This window comes from Nothobranchius furzeri, chromosome 18, assembly GCF_043380555.1.
Source record: "Nothobranchius furzeri strain GRZ-AD chromosome 18, NfurGRZ-RIMD1, whole genome shotgun sequence".
NCBI lineage: Eukaryota > Metazoa > Chordata > Actinopteri > Cyprinodontiformes > Nothobranchiidae > Nothobranchius > Nothobranchius furzeri.
In genome coordinates, this window is record NC_091758.1 from 22,682,868 (window position 1) to 22,703,189 (window position 20,322).

Genomic DNA, 20,322 nt, shown 5'->3' on the forward strand with positions numbered 1-20,322 from the left:
ACTTGTGTAAAAAAAAATTTCCAGATGCTCTATTTTTGTTTAGGTGGAAAAAAAGTTTTGTTTTTAGCTTATGGTTTGTACTGTTGAAGTTCAGCAAAGGCCACATTTAAACACAAAATTCATAACAATGTTCTGGAGGCCGGTGAAATTTACAGGCTGACAAACATTCCAGTTCATTACTACGTTTAACGACTACTGTATGCCACTGTGCTATATTTTTATTTTTTTGAAGGATTTCAAGTTTAAGCATTCTGTACAAGGTAGCGATGCTCATTGTTATTGTGCAATTTATCAGTTTACCTTCAAAGCACTTAGCTTGTGTTGTAACCAGATTAATGATGTAAATATGAAATAACTTTGCACAATGTTTTAAAATTTCCAAAGAGAATTTTTATAAATCCATTTAAAGGGTTAAATGCAGAATTGTTTAGACAAAGCACGTTACCGGCTTTATAACAAATGTTTAACATGGTGTTTAAAATGTTGCTGTAGCACAATTGTTTTCAATAAAGTTTTGGAAAATAATTACTTATTGTCAATTATTGTGTACTTTTCGAAAAATAAAAGATTGATTACAATATATATTTAATAATTCTAACTATTATACTCCAAAATAAATACTAATAAACATGAGTAATAGTTACAGATATAAACGAGAAATGATTACATATATAAACGAGTAATGGTTAGGAACATTAGTTTCAAAACCTTGAGTTTTTTTAGTAATGGATTCTCTTGGACACAAGACTTTAGGTAAACGGAGTTTGATTTTTTTAGTTTTTGATTTTGTAAAAACTAGACATCCCAGTGCAATCACTTACCATAAGCAGCTTTAGTAATGAATACTAATTTGGGTTTACAGTGTGTGTGTATGTGTGTGTGATGTGGAGAAGAGGAAATGAGGTCTATCGTCATGGTAATTTTAGCTGGAGGTATCGGGACAGCAGTGTGGTATCTAACTGGGGGTGGGGTGCATCTCAGCTATATTTAGAGATCCTCACACCCCTTTCCTCCATGCAGTCACTTAGGTGCAAGCAAAACAGCATCAAACCTCAACACCAACAGAACCATAAGTATACAAAGACAACGATGATGAACAAATGCAATAAATGTATTACTTTTTGAATATAAAAAAATCAAATCAGTGGTTTACTGATAGAAAAAACGGGAAAAAAATTATGAATGTAAAAAGCTGCAGAAATGGAGATTTTCTAAAATAAATCAATGCTTAATTTAAATTTTTACTCTCCTGGTATTTTAGACATTGCACTAATCAGCTAAAACTGTTGTAGAGAATCTGCACATGAGCTAGGTGTTGAACGAATACATGAAACCGAAACGGAAACCCGGAGTGTGTGTAAGGAATGACGGACCCAGGGAAGTGCGGTGATTTGCCAAGACCAACAACCAGATGGTCCAATAGTTGCTTCCGGTAGCACTTTAGTTTAGGGAACACAAATTAACCATTAATTAGCTGCCAATTAATATGCATATTAGTGGACTACTAAGTCTGAACTAGTCGTTATTAATCATTTATCAACAGCTTATTCCTAATGCAGTAATTCTAACATTAACAGGCCATACATTGAGTTTTATCAAAATAAGTCCTTCATAATGGTTTGTTAACTGTAAGTAAATAGTTTGTTGCTGATAAGGTCGCTAATAACGCTTCTGATGGTTTTACCAAAACATTTATATCTATACTATATTAGAACGTTGTTAAGAGGCATGAAAACGTTTTTTAAGCTAATTTACTTTCCAAATTTTCTGTTGAAGCTCTAGCAGCTTTTGGCTTGTTTTTGTTTTTGCAGAAACCCCCGTCAGTTAAAGTAAACAAAAAGTTGATTTGTTTCTGAGAATAATTTAAAACCCATCTGTGTGTTCTCAACTTAAATACATTTAATTGAAACATTTGATTAATAAGAAATAAAGATTGTGTTTTAACATTTCTGTTCTGCTTTCACCAGAACGAGGAAGACGAGCTTAAATCAGAAATCAGCATGCTGCAGAAGTACAGCCACCACAAGAACATCGCCAGCTACTTTGGAGTGTTCATCAAGAAAACCTCACCTGGCATGGATGACCAGCTTTGGGTATAAGATCATTTCTGTGTTCTTCAGTATGTGGATAATGGATGAAAGTGACTTTTTGACTGTAACCTGGAAAATACTAGATAAAAAGCATCACTAAGTAAAAATCTGCAGGGTTGGCTGTAGATCCACATCCATGGGAATATAACACATAATATAAAAGATCTGGATCAGCTGTGCTGCTGCTGCAATACCTCACGTACAAGTATGATCTAAAGGAGTCCTCTTAGGCTGATCTCATTCATCTCTCTACAACAAAATGGACACACAAATGTGTTTACACACACAACCTGCTACATTTCCCCTGACTTGACAGCTGCCATTTTTTGTCCGTTATCGCTCAGAACTGTGATTTTTACTCGTGTTCCTTTCTATTTATACACACACTCCAACGAGCATATTTATTTTTATGTCTGTGTGCACAATCGCAGCCTGGGTGAGAAGAGTTTGGCTGGTTTTCTGCCAGCTTTTCCTTTCATCAAGAGGGTTGAAGCTGAGCCAGAACTGACCAGCTGAACCTTTGTGCACCATTCTTAATGGACGCCCTGCTGAGAGAAGAAGAGGGATGGGATGGGAGAAGGGGGACATGTTTGTGCACTTTTCCTATTTTAAACAAGTGGAGTAATGCAGTATACTAACCGGGCCTTGCTTTTAGGACAACAACTGACATAAACTAGGGGGTAGGATTACTTTTGAAGTAATCATACTCATGATAGTTGGGTTGTGGAGCAGCCTCAGTTTGGAGAAACAGTGTTTTTATTTTACAGGATCGATGTGCCACCAGCTTGTTCAAAGGCGAATTACTGCAACTTAAAGCAGATTCAATCTTCTAAATGTCACAGCATCATGCTAACATTCTTCGATAATAAAACAGATCTAACTATTTAAACTTTGTTGGCAGTTTACACAAACAACCTTGCATAAACTCACCTGCTGCTGCTATTTTCACTTGTAATGTCACGTGCAGAACTCAGAAGACCCGTGGTGACGCCAAACACAGTAAAAAGTAGATAAGTCTTTATTTGATGTGGAGTTACCAGAGGAGGGCGAGGCTGGAGACAGAGTCGGAGAGGAGGCGAGGGTCAAAACCAGATCGGACAAGCAGGTACAGGGAACAGGCTGTAGATGAGGTAGCAGACAGGCGAGGGTCGTGGTGTCAGGCAGAGTTCAAGGCACGGGAAAGGCAAGAAAACGAGGTCCGGAGGCTGAGATGAGGCAGGGTGAATGGCTGGAAGATTTGCTAGCAAATGGCGTTCAATAATCTGGCAGTGAATGGCTGGATGGCTGGTTCTTATGTAGCAGGGGAAGCAGGTGAGTGTGATGAGCTGAGGAGTCGGGAACAGGTGAGGTGGATGAAGCTGATTGTGGTTGCCAGGGAAACAGGGCTTGGCAGGAGCTTGATGAGGGGACCAGGTGTACAGCATGAAGGCTGAAAGATTGGGAGTCATGACATGTAAATAGATTCCCATGTGCATAATAACCATGTGACGGTTTACAACATTGTGGAGTGGTTTACAACAGAAATTATGATGCAGAACGGCTTTATGGCACAAACCAAACTGCCAAAACATGGACGAGGAGCAAAAAGGCTACTTGATTACAGTATTTGTAACTTTAAAGTACTATTCATCTCGAAAAGATCTAATAAATAGCATACTTACCTATTTTTAATGAAATAGTCTCATAGAACACGAAGGCAAGTCTGATCACGTATAAACAAAAGAGTCCCTCTCCACTTTCTGTTCTCATGTCCCACGTGATGTTGTGACTATCTTGCGATTTTCCAAGAAGCGCTCAGCATTGTAGCGAGTCTTGTGCGACCATTTGACTTCACAAAACCGCGGCGCTTCTGTAGCGTGGCACATCTGTCTTCTGTGTGCCCCAGGCTTTAGAGTGATTTTAGATGCAAATGAGACCTATTAGCATAATAAAAGAAATATGTTACTGTTTGGATCAAGTTACAGATTTGTTTCAGTTACAGCAATGCAACAATGAGACACTTCATTAAGTTTTATATCATTTACTTAAAACATTAAATGACAATCAGCAACCACAACGGTCTGTTACGAAACATTTAAGTGTATTCCTTTACGCATCTATGTGATTATGATAAATTTGTCTTTGTTTATAAAAAGCTCTCTGGTGGGGAAGCAGCCTGAGTTGGTGTGCGAGGTTGAAAGGTTCTGACTAGATATAGTCGGACTCACCTCAACGCATGGCTCTGGTCCTGGAACCAGTTTCCTTGAGAGGGGTTGGACTTTCTGCCACTCTGGAGTTGCTCCGACAGAACTTCCAAAATGTTCTGGGGGAGGCGGGGGACATTGAGTCTGAATGGACCCTCTTCCATGCCTCCATTGTTGAGGCAGCCGACCGGAGCTGTGGTCGCAGGATCGTTGGTGCTTGTCGTGGTGGCAACCCCCGAACCCACTGGTGGACACCGGCGGTTAGGGACGCTGTCAAGCTGAAGAAAGAGTCCCATCAGGTCTTTTTGGCCTGTGGGACTCCAGAGGCAGCTGATGGGTACCGGCAGTCCAAGCGGAACGCGGCTCGGGTGGTCGCCAAGGCGAAAACCCGGGCATGGGAGGAGTTTGGTTAGACCATGAAGCAGGACTTCCATACAGCTTCGAGGAGATTCTGGTCCACCATCCGGCGCTTCAGGGGGGAGCAGTGCGCTACCAACCCTATCTATAGTGGGGACGGTGTGCTGCTGACCTCTACTCAGGACATTGTGGATTGGTCGGCAGAATACGTTGAAGGCCTCCTCAATCATACCGACACGTCTTCTAGTGAGGAAGCAGAGTCTGGGGACTTTGGGTTGGTCTCTCAAATCTCTGGTGCTGAGGTTACTGAGGTGGTTAAAAAGCTCCTCTGTGGCAAGGCTCCAGGGGTGGATGAGATCCGCCTGGATTTCCTTAAGGCTCTGAATGTTGTGGGGCTGTGTTGGCTGACATGGCTCTGCAATATCGCATGGACATTGGGGGCAGTCCCACTGGACTGGCAGACGGGGGTGGTGGTCCCCTTATTTAAAAAAGGAGACCGCAGGGTGTGTTCCAACTACAGGGGGATCACACTCCTGAGCCTTCCTGGTAAGGTCTATTCAGGGGTTCTGGAGAGGAGGGTCCATCGGATTGTTGAACCTCAGATTCAGAAGGAGCAATATGGTTTTCGTCCTGGCCGTAGACCACTGGACCAGCTCTATACCCTTAGGGGGGGTCCTGGAGGGTGCGTGGGAATTTGCCCAACCAGTCTACATGTGTTTTGTGGATTTGGAGAAGGTGTTTGACCGTGTCCCTCGGGATGCCCTGTTAGGGGTACTCCGGGAGTATGAGGTACCAGGCCCTCTGATATGGCCTGTTAGGTCCCTGTATGACTGGTGTCAGAGCTTGGTCCGCATTCCCGGCAGTAAGTCGGGCTCGTTCCCAGTGAGAGTTGGACTCTGCCAAGGCTGCCCTTTGTCACCGATTCTGTTCATAATCATTATGGACAGGATTTCTAGGCGCAGCCAAGGTGTGGAGGGCATCTGTTTTGGTGGCCTGAGGATCAGGTCTCTGCTTTTTGCAGATGATGTGGTCCTGTTGGCTTCATCAGAACGTGATCTTCAGCTTTCGCTGGAGCGGTTCGCAGCCGAGTGTGAAGCAGCTGGGATGAAATTCAGCTCCTCTAAATCTGAGACCATGGTCTTGATTCAAAAAAGGGTAGAAGGCCTTCTCCGTGTCAGGGATGAGGTCCTGCCCCAAGTGGAGGAGTTTAAGCATCTCGGGGTCTTGTTCACGAGTGAGGGAAAACTGGAGCATGAGATCGATAGGCGGATTGGTGCTGCATCTGCAGTGATGCGGGCGTTGTACCGGTCTGTCGTGGTGAAGAGAGCTGAGTCAGAAGGCGAAGCTCTCGATTTACCGGTCAATCTACGTTCCTACCCTCACCTATGGTCATGAGCTTTTGGTAGTGACCGAAAGAATGAGATCGCGGATACAAGCGGCCGAAATGAGTTTTCTCTGAAGAGTGGCTGGGCTATCCCTTAGAGATAGGGTGAGAAGCTCGGTCATTCGGGAGAGGCTCGGAGTAGACCCGCTGCTCCTCCACATCGAGAGGAGCCAGTTGAGGTGGATTGGGCATCTGGTCAGGATGCCTCCTGGACGCCTCCCTGGTGAGGTTTTCTGGGCACGTCCAACCGGGAGGAGACCTAAAGGTCGACCCAGGACACGGTGGAGGGACTATGTCTCTCACCTGGCCAGGGAACGCCTTGGGATTCCCCCGGAGGAGCTGACCCAAGTGGCTGGGGAGAGGGAAGTCTGGGTCTCTCATCTTAGGCTACTGCCCCTGCGACCCGACTCCGGATAAGCGGATGAAAATGAATGGATGGATGGATGGGTTTATAAGAAGCATACTCTTAAATTAGCACAAACCCTTAAAAACAAATGTTGCATTTATGGCCCTGAAGCCTGGTCCACACTGTGGGCATCAGCGGAACGTTGCTGCTTCAAATAGAATCCATTATTGTTTATAGGGTTTGTTATGGTCACCAGCCTGGCCTCTTCAGGTACAGGAGCCAGGATCGCCCAGCCCAGATGATCAGCCAGACACCACCCCTCCTCCTCCTCTCCTTCAGGCTGCTGAGGAGCACAGCTGAGATGAATCTCTGATGATACCAGTGGCGGTTCTACATGGAATTACTCCCCGGGCGAGGCCCCCTTTGAGCCCCCCCAGGTTGAGCCAGGTTAGTGAGCTGCCCCTGAAACATAGTTGACCTCAGGTATAACTTGATCATGTTTTGAAAAGCTCCTCTCAGCTTGAGCCACAGTGACTGGCAGAGCAGTTCAAAAGTTGGGGTAGATCTCCAATAGATGTTTATCATGATCCATAATATTTTAGAATTGTCTCTGAAATTGTAATTTAAACTGACTTTTTACTTTTGAAACTATGTACCGCTTGGATCACATCACTTTGGCTTACACTGCTCAAAAACATTGTATTAATATTTTTATTTATTTCATGGTTATTATCAACTTCTGGCAGCTTTTTAGCTAGATTAGGGCTAACATTCACAAAATATTTATTAAACTCATTTGCAATGTTCTTTCCATTTTTTATTGTGAATATCTATACCTGCTTCTTTTGTATTTCTTATTAATTTATTTAACACATTCCATGTATCCTTAATATTATTTTTGTGTTTTAGGAAAAGCTGATCATAATATTCCTTTTTTTGCTTCCTTATTGTTGTAGTTAATTTGTTTTTATATTCCTTAAACATTTTTTCTTTTTCCTTTGTTGGATTTTTTTTTTGTAAAATCCAGATACAGTGATTTCTTTTTCTGGCAAGCCCTTTCCAATCCCCTAACAATCCAGGGTGGGGACCTTTTTTTTGTTTTACTTATGATATTTTAGAGGACAATGTTTATCATACGCTCCCAAAAATATTTCAAGAAATGCATTATAAGAATTATTAACATCATCAACATAAACATCAGTCCAATCAGAGCAAAACAGTTCATATTTCAGAGCTTCAATTGCAACAGGAGTTTTTTTTTTTCTAGTTGTGGTAAAATTTACATTTTCCAGTGATGTTTCATCACTTCTCATCATTTCCACCACAGTAAACACCGGAAATGATCAGTAATATCAGTTAAAAAAAGGCCATTCTTTGTCTTGATGTCAAATTGATTTATGAATATATTGTCAATCAGTGTAATACTATCGGCTGTTATCTTGCTTGGTCTCAATATCAACGGAAAGTAACCTAAACTAAACATTAAATTTCACACAATTTAGAAAAACTTGAAAGAATGATAGGCCTGTGTTTATGATATTATGAATGAAATGTGCGTTAAATGGAAGAACATCAAGATGTGATTGACTTTAGCCATGTTAATACAGCTGATTCAGCCCCTGCCCGCTCATTTCATTTGGGAAAGACCCAGAGGTGAATTCCCCCGCCGCACCCCTCCTCTTCCTGTTCTTCATACACACACGGTGCACCCATCGACATAAGGGTGCACCTGAACCCTCTCAGTCAGGAGGAGTGCCTGCAGCTGCAGGGGGCGCCAACTTGCTGTTTCCAATCCAGACTCTGTGATATGACTGATAGAATAGAAAACCTCGGTGCGGCGCAGATTTCTTTCTTTTTTATTTTTTACTCAGCGCTTGTGCGCCCCTTTTGTGTCATGAAAAAATGCTGCCCCGGGCAACTGCCTTGTCTGCCCGTGCCTAAAACCGCTGCTGGACGATACACACCTGGGATAAAAAGGCTGTAACTTCAGCAGTCTGGGAAGCAGCAGTGCTGGGCTTCTGCTGTCCTCCAGGCCTCAGATTGGTTTCAACCCCTTCATTTTGATGAGTTTTTCCTTTAATAGTTTTAAACTTTGAGTTGATGAGTTTTAAAAAGCTTAAAGCTCTGAGTGATCCAGAGGGATCGTTTTAAAGATTAACTTGGTGATGCAATTTTATTGACTCTGGTTTTAAACACCTTCTGTTTGGTAAAACTTTTAACATAAGTTTTAACCAGGTGTTTTTAATGTTGGTGTTTGGTCTTTTACTGGTAACCTTTTTGAGAGTTTTTTATTTTTTGGCATTATTTTAATAATGCTCTCCATCTGTTTGCTCACTTGTTTTAAAACCTTTTATAGCACTTAAACCCATTTTTAATCCACTGTAGTGTTTCTTATGTTACCCCCTTCCTTCACATTTTACCAACACATGTCGGGGTTGTAACAGGGTTGATCAAAACTGGCCGTGGTGTGGAACATTTAAGGTGCATGCCAGAAACAGCTTGCCGTGCCGCTAAAGATAGGTTTGGGTTCCATTTTTGCCGCGAGCTGCTTCTTTGACATGTCAATTTACGCAGTTAACATGAGATAGATAGGAAATCAAACACCGTTTCAGTGTAAAACATTTGGTAATTTAGAAAATGGAGAGGGATTTGATTTATTTTTTATGTAGATTATGTCAAAGCATGTGGCCTAATGGCTTATTTACTCCAAGCCTCTTTTGATAAGTTCAATGTTGTGCTTTTAAGGCACAACATTACATGGCATCAAACGGTGATATCAAATATGATCTTTTTCTTGGTTTATTGGTGGATGGCATAAACAAACCCTGACCTTTGGGTTTTTGAGGTGTTATGTGATCTTGTGAGTCCAGCGAGGACTCCACAGCTGAGACTGGATTGACGCACCACGAAGCACACGAGTAAACTGTCCCACTGCAGCTTTGTGCCGCTGATGCCCCGTGTGGACCCGACGTAAAGATTGCAGAAGTGCAACATCAACACTCAGCAACATTCTCAGCATGAAAGCAGTGATCTATGAGATGTTTACACTCTATTCTTCAGAATATCTCTGTGACGAAAGCACACCATGCTCATTTTTTGCATGCCATTATTACAACGTGAGGAAACCCACACAGTAAAGTGGAAAACATGCTAATTCAAACAGCTCTAACTACCACATCACTATGCAGATCAGCACAGTATGTATTGGTCTGTGAGAACAATCTGCAAATGAGCAATGTTTGCTTTAATTATTCGAATGACTAAAATATATAGGAACAAAGAAAATTGTTTGTTTGTGTGCAGCTGGTCATGGAATTCTGTGGAGCTGGCTCGGTGACAGACTTGATAAAGAACACGAAGGGAAACGGTCTGAAGGAGGACTGGGCCGCTTACATCTGCAGAGAGATTGCCAAGGTAAGCTCTGTTCACCCATGTCTAGAGATGGCTGTGGATGAAAATCAGCATTTTCTGAAGTACTCACACTAGCCAAGGATGCTTCCTTAATCCCTTTTTTCATCCTAACTATGTCTTTCCTTCACAGCTTATCTCTATGTGTGTCTGCAGGGTCTAGCTCATCTCCACCAGCACAAGGTCATCCACAGAGACATCAAGGGACAGAACGTCCTGCTGACTGAGAATGCTGAGGTCAAATTAGGTCAGCTTGGCATCAAACCCCCATTTAACAAAGTGGCTTTAAGGACTGGGTGGTCAGAAATAAGGTTTAAAGTCTCCCCCCTGGCTCACACCAGCCTACTCATCTCTTTGTAGGTCTGCCACTGTTCCCAGGGCAGGCCTTTTCCCTTTAAAGCCCAATCAAAAGGGGATTATAGCGTTTCTGTGGTTGGAACTCCGACAATCTAAATGAAGTTATAGTCTTTTAAAATTTCCAGTAAATGAACTTGTTCACATGTTTGTTTTTTTAGTGGATTTTGGCGTTTCGGCCCAAATGGACAAAACTGTTGGAAAGAGGAACACATTTATTGGGACACCATATTGGATGGCACCAGAGGTTATTGCTTGTGAGGACAACCCTAAAGCCACATATGGCTGCAAGGTAATTTGTTATTCAGACACACACAGCTTACTTTTTCCTCCCAATCTCCCAGCTGAGAATGTATTCATCTTGTCCTACAGAGTGATTTATGGTCGCTAGGAATCACAGCAATAGAGATGGCCGAAGGAGCGCCACGTATGTACCCAGTCAATATGCTACGTCTCTGTTTCACATTGTTTCCTTGGTGCATCAGTTCATCACAAGTTAGATCATTGTTCACTTCTAGGCAGCTGCAGCACAAAAACATAAAAATGTCAACAAAGAAACAGGACAAAAATATTTGTTCTCAAGTTGCTGATTGGCTTCTTGCCAGTTAGTCAATATTTATAATCTTATTCACTGCAGTGCTCAAACATAGATGACCAGAATTGTTTTTATTTTGGCACAATACAGATGCAGCCTATGGTGAAGGGCTATTAAAGCTGCAGCAGATAATTGATCAAGTAGATTACCGGTGCCCCCGAGAGCCGCCACTTTCCTCCAAAACACCTGATTTGAATCGATGACTAATTTGCAGACTTCTGCAGAAGTCAAGGACTTGTTGAATAATTAATGTATTCATTATATCTGGTGTATTGATGGAAGGGAACAATTAGAACATACAAAATGCATTGCAGGATTGAAGATAGTCAGGGTGGAGCACCATACGGTTGAATCAAAACTGAACATGAATGGATGTTGACTCAGTAATCACACCAATAGGAATGCGTTCCAATAAAAGTTGGAGTTTTGCTTTGGGGCTGTGCAGGGGCAGACTGGCCATCTGTGAGTTCCCAGAATGGCCGGTGTAGGGCCAGTAGGTGTGCCTCAGGGCGGTGTTGGCATTCCTACCCCCACCTCCACCACCCAACCCCTCAGAGATCTGAAAATGTTTCCCCCAGCACTGAAAGTCAGACAGATGGAGATATTCTAGGGCTCAATTTTTGTTCCAGTCTGCTCCTGGAGGTGAATGCAAGTACCCTGTACACACCGCTTTACTTACCCTTTAACACTAGTCACTAATCTAATATTGTTCAGTCAAGGGGGTTGGGGGGCATGTACAACATATTGATGTGTTTGAATCATCAACATCTGGTGCTCCCCATTGAAAAAATGGTGAATGCCCCTGAATATTATACAGTTCAGCACCTGAACATCCTCCTGCACCTGCTCTGTATCGGAGTGGGGAACATGTCTTTGCTCCAACACTTCTGATTCAGTGGTTGATTCACCTGTTCTGCAGCTCATCAAGCTCTGCAGAAGCCCGTTAATCACCTGCTGATTGAAACAGGTGATGATGCAGGGTTGAAACTAAAATATGTTGGATACTGGCCCTCGATGGACCAGGGTTCCCCACCCCTGCTGTACCTACCCCCATCAGTACCAGACTGTATTATGTTTAGAAACCATTATAGGTTTAGAACTGGGGAGTTGTGGCCACTGTTGCTCATCGTTTAATTTCTGACTCTAGCTTTGTGTGACCTGCATCCGATGAGAGCCCTTTTCCTCATCCCACGCAATCCTCCCCCTAGACTTGGATCAAAGGCAAAATGGTGAGTGTGTGTGTGTTGGTGTGTGTGTGTGTCAATAATGTCATAGGTTCAATGTTTGATGATAATTCCAAGAAGCGTATAGTAAACACATGAAATAGCTTCTGTGTATGACATGAGCTATATTAATAAAGTTGCTTAGCCTTGGCTAGTATGGGACATTTTTCCTTTTTCAGGACAAAGAAGTTCCACGCATTCATAGAGTGTGTACTGGTGAAGGACCATGAGCAGCGATACAGCACGGATCAGATCCTCATGCATCCATTCCTGCTCATTCCCAATGAGAGGCAAATCGTCAACCAGCTGAAAGACCACATTGACCGCAATAAGAAGAAGAGAGGAGAGAAGGGTGAGGGAGAACTTGTAGACATGTCAAGCCATGAATGTATACAGGCACGTGCCTTTAAACGTGCAGCAGATGCTACTCCTGTCCCTGAGACCAGTTCTGCTGGACAGATTGTGACAAAGTGGGCTGACATTTAGAGGAGATCTGGGTTTGCAGAAAATCTGTGACCAACAAGAAATCAGTTGAAACACAATTACAGCTAAATGAAAAAGTACTGAAATACTTTAGTGACACAAAAGCTGCTATCATTTAAAGGACTAGTTCAGCCATTATGAAGCATGCTTTGTGCTAAAGCTGTAAATGAATACTATTACATCCATTGTTCTATAGTACATTTACCACACACACAGCCTGCTTGAAGAAGTAGAGTTTAATAACCAAACCACTGAAATCAAGTGTTCTAAAGACAACGGCCATTTTTTGGTGTGTAGGAATGTGACGTCAACAGGCCTACTTGTCCAACACAGTGTTTTCTCACAAAAGTTAAATATGTTATAGCTGTAAAGAATGGGCCAGCACCATTTTAAACCCTATACGAGAATAGGATGTCACTAAATATACACAGATGTGTACAATTTTGTTCTGATGTATTTGCTAATGCTGTGCATCACAAGCAGCAGTAAAATGTATCTCTTCAGGTGCATCAGAGGCTTCTTAATGTTTCTGCCAAAGTTCAAAGGAGTAAATCAGGTATCTTTAGTCTAGAGTGCGTTGAATGGCATTAGCTGTTAGCTCGTTCTTTAGGACATAAACATTATTTCTTCAAACTGAGGCGAACCAGGAAGCTATGTACATTGGTGTCATAGTAATGACTTATTACTTTTGTGCTTAAACACAATGCAAAATTGTAAAAAGGCCCCTTTAACATAAACCTATTTGAATCTGGTCAAAAATAATCATTGTACAAAACCTCCTGATCAAACTTTGATTGTAGGATCCTTCTAACACTATTCGTTCAAAAATCTCAGCGTAAAACACCAAGATAGAAGAAGATGGATGTCTGCAGACATGACTACCAGAGATGATCTTCATAAATGGCACCATGAAAGCTCAAGAGCATCTGGCTGCAGACATCAGCTGGCGACTTTGCCGTGACAGGAAATGACGTATCTGGAAAAAATTGTCATTACCTTCGCCGGAAGTCATTACCTTTGCCGGAAGTAGTTTTTTTCGGAAGTCATTACCTTTGCCGAAGTAGTTTTTTTTTTCTTGAATACGCTTTATTGACAAAGCACAAAAGTAGTTTGAATTTGTCAAAACCATACCGTGTCGTTTTTCTCTTCGATTTGTACATATTTAAGAGAAAAATTACACGGTGGGTCATTACCTTAACCAGAAGTCATTACTTTCACTGGAAGTAGTTTTTTAAAAAACAAAACTTACCGGAAAAAGCTTTTTATTTCGGATTTTTTTTTCTCTTCAGATCTGGACTGGCAAACTTAAGTAACGTTGTTACCTGCGTTGCATGAAAATTGAATATTAAATCCCTTTGTTCTTCAGACAGGGAATTTTTATGACAGTAGCACATACATACATACATAATACATACATACATATATATATATATATATATATATATATATATATATATATATATACACACACACACACATATATATATATATATACACACACAATAAAAGGCTGTAAAGTGAATTAAAAAAACATATGGAAAAAATGAGAACACATTAAACTAAGACTTTTCAAAATGTGCAAACAAAATAGTACTGGCTAAATATTCTGTTTTATTGTTAAGCCCAAGATGAACTTTTGACCTACACCAATTGCTAAAGTACAGGACTCCCAGAAGCAGTGAAAAACATTTCAGCAACACTCCTCTCTCACCAGCAACAAAAATTAGTTATTAAATATCCATAACACTGTCCTATTGTGTATCACAGCAGCTCATTGCAACAGAATTTAACTACTACAGTTGATAACTATTTAGCTAGTTGGTATTTATTTTGAGTGAAAGACAATAAAACCAAAGAAACACTTAATTTCACAACCATTTTATTTTGGGTACAAATGAATTTGCTGAAGCATGGCTTTCTCAGCTGCATATCGATTCATCCCCTCCCATTTTTCCAACACTTTTATTGTTACCTGAAAAACATGCAGGATTACTTCATCATCGTCGTTGTCGTCTTCCTCTGCTTATCCGGGTCCGGGTCGCGGGGGCAGCATCCCAACTAGGGAGCTCCAGACCGTCCTCTCCCCGGCCACCTCCACCAGCTCCTCCGGCAGGACCCCAAGGCGTTCCCGGACCAGATTGGAGATGTAACCTCTCCAACGTGTCCTGGGTCGACCCGGGGGCCTCCTGCTGGCAGAACCTGCCCGAAACACCTCCCCGGGGAGGCGTCCAGGAGGCATCCTGACCAGATGCCCAAACCACCTCAACTAGCTCCTTTCGATCCAGAGAAGCAGCGGTTCTACTCCGAGTCCCTCCCGGATGTCCGAGCTCCTCACCCTATCTCTAAGGCTGAGCCTGGCCACCCTACGGAGGAAACTCATTTTAGCCGCTTGTATCCGCGATCTCGTTCTTTCGGTCATTACCCAAAGCTCATGACCATAGATGAGGATTGGGACGTAGATCGACCGGTAAATCAAGAGCCTGGCTTTCTGGCTCAGCTCCCTCTTCACCACGACAGATCGGTTCAGCGTCCGCATCACTGCAGACGCCGAACCAATCCGCCCGTCGATCTCCCGATCCCTCCTACCCTCACTCGTGAACAAGACCCCGAGATACTTAAACTTCTCCACTTGAGGTAGGACCTCTCCCCCGACCCGGAGTTGGCAAGCCACCCTTTTCCGGTCGAGAACCATGGATTTGGAGGTGCTGATCCTCATCCCAGCCGCTTCACACTCGGCCGCGAACCTATCCAGCAAGAGCTGAAGGTCAGAGCAGGGTGAAGCTAGGAGGACCACATCATCCGCAAAAAGCAGAGACGAGATTCTCCTGCCACCAAACTCTGTTAAGGATTACTTCATACACTGTCAAATGTTTTCAAAAAGTAACTTTTATACCAATCACTGCTGAAGACTGCGTTGTACCTCTGGAACAAGGATATCAAACACCAAGTCCAGAAACTGGAACTCTCTCTTCTTTATTAGTTTATCTATTCCTGAGCATGAACCAATCCGCTCTGTCAGCTCGTCAACCTATAAAACACGTTAACATAAAAATGAACAAAACATTCCTCTCAGCATTAGACAACAGACCCAAGTGGCCCACTGACCATGCATCCACATAAATAAATGTGATGCAGCTTATTGTAAGTCAGTATACATTTACCTGTGCATCAGCAAAGTGGAACATCAGTGGCTTTAGTCTTTGCTTTAATTTAAGCGAGACACCTGGATTGTGCCACAGATACATGAGGCCAGACTTCACTCTACCACTGCAGAGATCCTTATACAGAGTCTGAGTAGAGACAAGAGTTAAAAATAAGCAACATTACCACAGAAAACAAGGGATTGCATTATCCTATGTCCAATTTTAGAGTCTTAATTTATTATAATTAAACATTACCTTGATTTCACCATCTGAAATCACTGCCTGGGTTCCATTTTTCAAAGCCTCGATTGTCCTGGAATTTAGATAAAATACTTCTTATTAGCAAATGAAGAATACAAGCACATGTAAGGAGTTTTGTCAGTGTCACTTGAAGAAGTCCGATATTCATTTTAGATCTATATTTAAGGCCTGTAACTCCTGAATGATTTGCAGCTACATGTGCTTAAATCCGATAATATTAATATAAACCAAACCCGATCAAAGCAGTCAGTCGACAAAAATATCTATTTTTTATAAGGTTAGGATTATTCTGAAACAGAATCAGAAGGAGGGCGGCATTAATTAGAGAAGCGGCTACTATTTCAAAGTTATTGTACCTGTTGCAGGACACCTGATTTGTGCAACCACAGTAGAATGACCCAGCACACCACACACAATAACTGAAAAATATTTAGAGATATTGAAAGCTAAGCTTGTCCAGAAAATACATTTTATTTCTGGGTGCACAGGACCAGTTCCAGTGTGGGCCAGATGCTGAAAAATAAATTCATAAATCTGTCTTTTTGAAGTTTCACAAATCAGAGGAAGGTTTCAAAAATCACAAACTATGTTTTATGCATTCCTACGAGCCCAGAATAATCTAAAACAGGTTTGAAGAGTGTATGTATTGTAGGTTTTGAGCTAGAGCAGAATAAAAATGGTCAGAGTAGAGAAAAATTGGGTGTATTAGCCCTTTAGCCATTTCCCGAATCGGAAGCTAACTTTAGCCTCGTATGAAAACTATAGTGATTGAAACCACTTACAAATCTCTGAAAATCTACGCTTTTTAATTAAAAAAGGGTATTAATAATGTTTCAGTTAAGTCAGTATTAGAAATCGTGGTCTTTATATCATGTCTAAATTATATATAAAGTTAATATTATTACTTTAACTGTTTTAACAAACAGGGAGACCAGAAAAATCAAATAGCTAAGTTAAAGCTAAGCTACAATTGCTGATAGCTTTATTTATGTAGCTTTTGTGTTAGCTTGTGAACTCCCTGCATTCCTTTAAAGACTGCGTGTTAATATTGATACAATTAGCTATGAAACACGGTGCCTTTGCAATAATTCTCTGGTAAAGCTTTAAACGCTATAGTGCCTACATTTAAGAACTAAGAACGGTTGCAACAATTAGTTAATTTCATCCTTATCTTTCTTTATCTATCATCCTTATCCTTACCTTTCCTCAACTGAAACCCGCCGAGTATGGTTGAAACAAAAACAACGTAGCGGCCGCCAAAAAAAGACCAACTTCCTGCCGAGGTCTTTCGCTCGTCGATTTTCCGGTAAAAGTAATGACACGCCATCTTGCTCTCGACACACCAGCTGATGTCTGCAGCCAGGTCCTACTCTGAAAGCTTGTGGAAACCCCCCAAAATGGCCGACGTGTCATTGCAAAGCATGTTACTGAAACCACACAAGACTGTTTTTGTTTTTAAAAGAGAAAAGCACAAGAAACGTTCCACAGTGAGGACAACACACACATCCTCACCCACATGCTGTCACGTTTACGCTCATCAGCGAGGCAGGAGCTGAAAGTGACAGCCTTGTATGAAACGCCACTCTGACACAAACGCACACTATAGAGTGAGACTGTTGTTCACCACACAGGACGGCGCCAGTAAGAACCACGGTAACCACTTCAAGAATCCAAAGAAGGGAATTTCATGGTAATAAAGAGAAACATCCCATCATTTAAGAGACTGTAACTTTTTCCAGTTGACACTTTGTCATATTCAGAGGGACTAGTATGTGTGTGGATCAGTCTCAGAGAAAGCTGGGCGGTTTTTACCACCATTTTGCTGCTAACCCTCCGGAGGCAGGCGTTGCAGATTTGCAACGTTAAAACCTACCTACCTGGCTACTCCGCATACGTATTTCATGAGCATTTTTTAACTCAGAAGTACCCCTGAAGGCCTTCGTTGTTCGTCCCTTTATCAAAACTTAATTTGAGCCTGAGAGGATTAACCCTGTTGGACTGAAAGAGCTCTCAAGCTAATGTTCTTCACCTCAGTACACACAGTAAAATGGCAATTTATACTCTTATTCAAGGAGGCTGCCTTGAACAAAGGACGAACAGAAGGGTTTCAGTTGTAACATTTATGACGTGAAACAAACAGGATTTTCTCTAATGGTTTTTTTCTCATCCCCACTTTTGTTTTTGTTTATTTTCTCTTCTTCCCATAAGATGATACAGAATATGTATACAGCGGCAGCGAAGAGGAAGAGGAAGATGTGGGTGATTCGAGGTCAGTTTCTTAAACACTGATGATTCTTTGCAAATTTAGTACATATTTGAAATTTAGGGCATTTTTGATTTGTCAAATGAACTGTTTTCCCCAGCTGCAATGCCTCTGAGGACTCAACGCTGAGACGAAAATTCCTACGCCTCCAGGTGTCCAACAACGATCCAAAACCTTCACATGTACTTAAGCAGCAGCAGCCCAATGAGGAGCACAAGCGCATGCTGTTGGCTGACAAACAGAAACGCATCGAGGCCCAGCGGGAGCAAAGGAGGCTACAAGAAGAGGTGAGGGACTTACCACTTGCTGCTCACTCCCATTTGATAAGCATGTTGTGTTATGTCTTGAATGTTACAAAGCCTTGTCATTTTTTGGAGGAAAAGCATGTGTGGGACAAAGAAATACATTCATGTACAGCTCTTTCCCCAGTCTTCATCGTTTTTCCAGAAAGCAAGCTTACAGAAAAAAAGCCTTAAACACTCATTTAACCGATACATTTGCAGTGGTCTCTATTAGAAATAAATGCAGGGTATCCGCGGGTCCGTAAAAAGTCTTAAAAAGTCTTAAATTTGCTTTTCCAAATTTAAGGCCTTAAAAATTCTTAAAAATGACAAATAATCCTTAAATACAGTTTCCAAAGGTCTTAAATTACCAAAGACCCAATAAACAAGATTATTTTATTTCTATAACATTTTTGTGAATTCGTGAAAATTTTGTGAAAAGTTAGTGTGCAGCATTTTTGTGAATGATATTGGCATAAGTGGAACCGTACACATTCAGTTGGTTGTGAAAGGGGGCTATTTTTAATTTTAGATGAGCACATTAGCTGGTTAAGCTAGTGGGACCATGCGCCATGGGGAAGCGCAAGTTTAATGGTAACTGGATAGCTAATCCCACATTCGCGACGTGGTTAGCACCGGTTCCAGGCAATAGCTGGAAATGATAGCTTAAATTTAATTTAACAAAATAGCTTGAATTTGGACAAAGTGGCCTCAAGAAAGGTCTTTAAAATTCTTATATTTGGCTCCCTTAAACCTGCAGTTACCCTGTAAATGGCTTGTAAGTCATGCTCTCGGAGAAACAAAGCTCTGGTGCACCATTTTTAGAAACTAAAAGTGAGCCACATCAGAGTTGAGCTTCAGATTAAGGTTGAGCGATGGGACGAATGAATCGAACATCGGCGAGGGGCTGAGCCGTTACGGTTGTGTTTTACAGAAGGTGATTTGTTTATTTGTTTGTTATTGACAAATATTTCACACACTACGCACAGAGAACTTCGCGGAGGTAACAATCAAGAAAAGATCTCCATCAGCGTATCTGAGCCCTTTCTCACCTCCTCCGCCTCTGGCTGCTGACAGTGCACGTGCAAGCAGCACGCTGAGGAGGGGTTTGGAGAGCGTCTGCGACACACTCGACATCGTGCACTAAAGTGCAGCGTTGAGTGGAAAGTGGAAACCCTTCTATCTTTCAGAGTCTGGAAGACTTCTGGTTATTTCATTTGGAGAAATGTTTCCTGATTTAAAACTTTGAAGAAGCGCTCGTCATTATTCAGCACTTGCTTCGAGTGTGTCAGCAGAGCACGTATCCATCCAGAATATTATTTAAACAGCCATGAGTCTGTCTGAGGCAAAAGTCTAGAAGCTCATAACCTCTTCAGCAAGCTCCCTAGAGACATTTGATTACACACAAGCTGCAGGTGACCAGTTCAGGTTTACGCGGCGCAGGAGGAATGCGCGTTCGAGCCGCAGCAGGTGAAATGTTCCTAATCTAAGTGAAATTGATAATTTGCATTGTTCGTGTTACTGGAGCATTCTGATCAGCTTGGTTGGACTAAATATTAATTAAAATGAATGGAAATTTAACAAATGATTATTCATAATTTAAAAAATGAAAGTGACTGGGATAAATGGATCATGTGACCTCTGGCAGCGAGCTGCCTCCTCGGAGTGCGTCCAAACGAAGCAGCGATTCATTCCATCCCTCTACTTATAAAAGAAAGAACCCCAGAAGTTTTTGTACAGAAAAACATTTTGCTTAAATAAAATACCTCAACAGTGGGAACCAGAGGGAAACAAAGACGAGGCTTCTTTTTAATATTTTAACCATGTTTAATACGGGCCCTTTATACGTCACTCTACCAAACTACAAATACAAAATTAAACAAAGAAAAATATAAATTTCTCTTCCAGCAAACATGTGTGCTGCATTTGTTTTAAAAAAAAATCAATGTTT

General features: G+C 41.8%; 2 protein-coding genes across 6 annotated transcripts in view; one reads left to right on the top strand and one right to left on the bottom strand.

Moving 5' to 3' along the window:
- Positions 1 to 20,322, top strand: part of tnika (TRAF2 and NCK interacting kinase a) — a 90,434-nt gene that overhangs the window by 39,861 nt on the left and 30,251 nt on the right. For 4 of the 5 annotated variants that reach the window (XM_054741736.2, XM_054741737.2, XM_054741739.2 and 1 more), the window contains exons 4-12: positions 1,968 to 2,093; positions 9,664 to 9,774; positions 9,925 to 10,015; positions 10,284 to 10,414; positions 10,495 to 10,549; positions 11,865 to 11,946; positions 12,120 to 12,292; positions 18,036 to 18,096; positions 18,191 to 18,377. In XM_054741736.2, the coding sequence (XP_054597711.2) occupies positions 1,968 to 2,093; positions 9,664 to 9,774; positions 9,925 to 10,015; positions 10,284 to 10,414; positions 10,495 to 10,549; positions 11,865 to 11,946; positions 12,120 to 12,292; positions 18,036 to 18,096; positions 18,191 to 18,377 (1,017 nt within the window). Of the gene's footprint in view, positions 1 to 1,967; positions 2,094 to 6,619; positions 6,808 to 9,663; positions 9,775 to 9,924; positions 10,016 to 10,283; positions 10,415 to 10,494; positions 10,550 to 11,864; positions 11,947 to 12,119; positions 12,293 to 18,035; positions 18,097 to 18,190; positions 18,378 to 20,322 lie in introns of those variants that run through there. The other variant, XM_070547076.1, reaches the window with a different exon arrangement.
- LOC139063971 (uncharacterized) lies at positions 14,996 to 17,719 on the bottom strand. The gene is made up of 7 exons (XM_070547240.1): positions 17,701 to 17,719; positions 17,344 to 17,487; positions 17,028 to 17,205; positions 15,822 to 15,879; positions 15,585 to 15,713; positions 15,344 to 15,451; positions 14,996 to 15,167 (listed from the first exon to the last, which is right to left on the bottom strand). The coding sequence occupies exons 1-7, from the start codon at positions 17,717 to 17,719 to the stop codon at positions 15,150 to 15,152; spliced, it is 654 nt and encodes a 217-aa protein (XP_070403341.1). The 3' UTR covers positions 14,996 to 15,149.

Excerpts from the sequence above, each read along its gene's own strand:
- LOC139063971 (XM_070547240.1), bottom strand. Across the intron at positions 15,714-15,821 it reads TTTCAGATGGTGAAATCAAG|ACTCTGTATAAGGATCTCTG; the intron begins GTAATGTTTAAT and ends GTCTCTACTCAG. Across the intron at positions 15,452-15,584 it reads TCCACTTTGCTGATGCACAG|GTTGACGAGCTGACAGAGCG; the intron begins GTAAATGTATAC and ends CGTGTTTTATAG.